The 2,879-nt window shown below is 37.7% G+C and overlaps 1 protein-coding gene across 1 annotated transcript in view; it reads right to left on the bottom strand.

Annotated features, from left to right (window-relative positions):
* Positions 1–2,879, bottom strand: part of LOC106873036 (filamin-B) — a 164,815-nt gene that overhangs the window by 117,240 nt on the left and 44,696 nt on the right. The window contains exons 3-5 of the mRNA XM_052974705.1: positions 2,471–2,536; positions 1,649–1,862; positions 339–438 (exon numbers count right to left, since the gene is read on the bottom strand). Coding sequence (XP_052830665.1) covers positions 339–438; positions 1,649–1,862; positions 2,471–2,536 — 380 coding nt within the window. The remainder of the gene's footprint in view (positions 1–338; positions 439–1,648; positions 1,863–2,470; positions 2,537–2,879) is intronic.

A 2,879-nucleotide genomic window follows, 5' to 3' on the forward strand; every position in this document is an offset into this window, starting at 1 on the left:
TATATATGAATATGTTTGTGTGTATGTGTTTGTCCTCTCACCATTGCTTGATAAGCGATGCTGGTGTGTTTATGTCTCTGTAACTTAGCGGTTCGGCAAAAGATACCGATAGAATAAGTACTAAGCTTACAAAGAATAAGTTATGGAGTTGATTAGTTCGACTAAAGGCAGTGCTCCAGCATGGCCGCAGTCAAATGACTGAAACAAATAAAAGAGTAATATAATGTGTATGGTGTTGATGATGATGATTATGATGATGCTCATAACTATAACAATGATAATGATGAGGGTGATGATGATGAGGGTGATGATGATTGAAAGTTGCAGTGTGTTTCTACCTTTGGTAAGGACTTCTTCATATGTTCCATTCGTGTTAGTTATATTCCCTCCTGTTGCATTCACCATTTCACAGACCAGCTGACCATCATTCCAGTCAGTCTGAAGACAGAAATATAGACATAGGGAGGATAAGGACAATCAGTTTATACAAATGAGAAGAATGTATAATGAAGATAAAAAGGTGTACCTATACAAGTGTGCCCTCTACCGACTTTGTTTCCTCATAACTTTCAGAAAAACAGATATTTTGTAATGGAATTTTCTACAAATATGCTTCAGATGGTGTGTATTCTGGTTATATCAGGATTTGTGGTGAAAATAATTTCCATGGGTGGGGAGATGAGTTTTGAAAAATTCACACGAATTGGTTTGGTTTCCTTATAACTTTTAGGAAAATGGGATATGGGTATGAAATTTTCTAGAAATGCCTTTCAGCATGCATAGATTACGATTATATGAGAATTTAGTATGAAACGGCAAAGATGGTGAACACGCACAGATACATACAGACCCAATTCACTATTTTTGTTTTTTTGAAATTTCAAGTTTCATTTTGTAGATGTACAGGATGTATGTCAGTATGTTTATGTACGAGTTCCTCATTCTTTTCATTCTAAATTTCAATATAATCGTAATCTATACACTCTGAAAGGTATTTGTTGAAAATTTCATTAAGAAACACCTATTTTTCTGAAAGTTATGAGGAAACAAAGCTGATTTGCGTGAATTTTCCAAAACCCTTCTCATCACTCACAGATAAAACTTTTCACAACAAATTCCATTGTAGTCGGACTCTACATTTGTTGAAAATTCCATTAAAAAAAAAAGATCTATTTTTCTGAAAATTACAAGGAAACAAAGTTGGTGGGTGGGCGTGGGGAAGGGCATACTTGTATAGAGATGCCATTATGCTAAGTTACAGGGATGTAACCAAACCAACATCTGCTGTCAAGCAGTGTGTGTGTGTGTGTGTTGGGGGTATTTGAAAAGGAGAAATGGCTTTAAGCCAAGAGTTGGGGGTTAAATTAAGACAGAGGGACAAGCACATGTACCTTGCTATAGAGGAGGTATATTGTTATCCCACATTGGATAAGGATAGGGTGGAAGTAACTAGGAAGAAGATGAAGGGGTGCCAGGGTGAATCCTCAAGGAACGAGAGGGGAAAGAGGGGGATGGAGAGCTATAATAGTGTGAGGGGAGAGTAACAGACAGAGACTGGAAGGGGGAGAGGTCAATGTAGTGACAAACAGGGGTGGTGAAGGTGTGGCTCGATGGAAAGTATCAGGAATGGATATGCATCAAGATATACCGTGAAATTATGAATATCGTTCTTGTGTAGCAATTTTTTAACTCTGTCCAGTGTTGCGTAGTATCCAGGTGAATCCTGCTTCATGTAGTAGGAAAGGTATGTCATTCCTGAGAGTTCGTCCAGGTGAGGACTGGCCAAATCTTCTGGTCTGACAACAAGTGGGATATCAAATATGTCTTTTGCAATATTCATGGCATTTGTACAATTCTCCAACCTGCCAAGGAAACAAAATAATTCTATGGATTAAAAATGTGGAACCAAAATTCAAAACAATGCAACTAAAGTATTACTTTTAAGATTGTGGTTTCAATTCTTGGCGAGGGCAGCAAGTTGTGTTTTTGAGCAAAACACTTCATTTTGTGTTGCTTCGGTCATTCAGATGGCAAAAATGCGTAGCCCTGTGACTGACCGGCATTCTGTCTAGTGCAGGAATATATATACCACAGAATTCGGAAAACTGGCATTGTGAGTCTTTAGATTGCGAAGCTGTCCGAGACTAAATTCCTATCTCTTGGACGGGATGCTGGTCCGTCATAGAGTTAACTCCCCCAGCTGGAGCAAATTTTATAATTGAGGGGACCAGAGCAACATGAACTGCAGTGTTTTGCTCAATAACACAACGCATTACTCCGCCTTGGGAATTGAACTCACAATCTCGCAATCATGAGTGCAGTACCCTAACCACCAGGCCATGCACTTTCATAAGTAATTAATTGAGTAAATTACGTAAAACTTAAATATAATAAAATACAATAAAAAGAAATTAAGACAACAACAGCAGCAACAACAATAGCTAGATGGTAATTGTTAATGAACACTTACTTTTTATTGGGATCAAGTTTTTCCCAGTTTGGGCAAGTCCCAGGGCGACAAAATTCTATTAAAGCACTAGAAATAGACAAATGAATAAATAATTTCAACGCATCAATAAATAAAATAACAAGAGCAGTAACGGCAACAACAACAAAACCCTCGAAGAATTATTGGTTAGGCATCAATGTCTTTTTTTACTCTAGAACAGTCATTCTTACATCAAACTGCAAACTCTGAACCCGATTTTGTTTATTTACTCAATATAACAATCACTGATGATGATGATGACGATGATTATGTTATAACAGCCGATATAAATGTTGGTTGGCTGGCTGGTTGGTTGATTTCTCCAGTTATGCTTTACATCGGAGAGAGAGAGAGAGAGAGAGAGAGAGAGAAAGAGAGAGAGAGAGAGAGA

This window comes from Octopus bimaculoides, chromosome 19, assembly GCF_001194135.2.
Source record: "Octopus bimaculoides isolate UCB-OBI-ISO-001 chromosome 19, ASM119413v2, whole genome shotgun sequence".
NCBI lineage: Eukaryota > Metazoa > Mollusca > Cephalopoda > Octopoda > Octopodidae > Octopus > Octopus bimaculoides.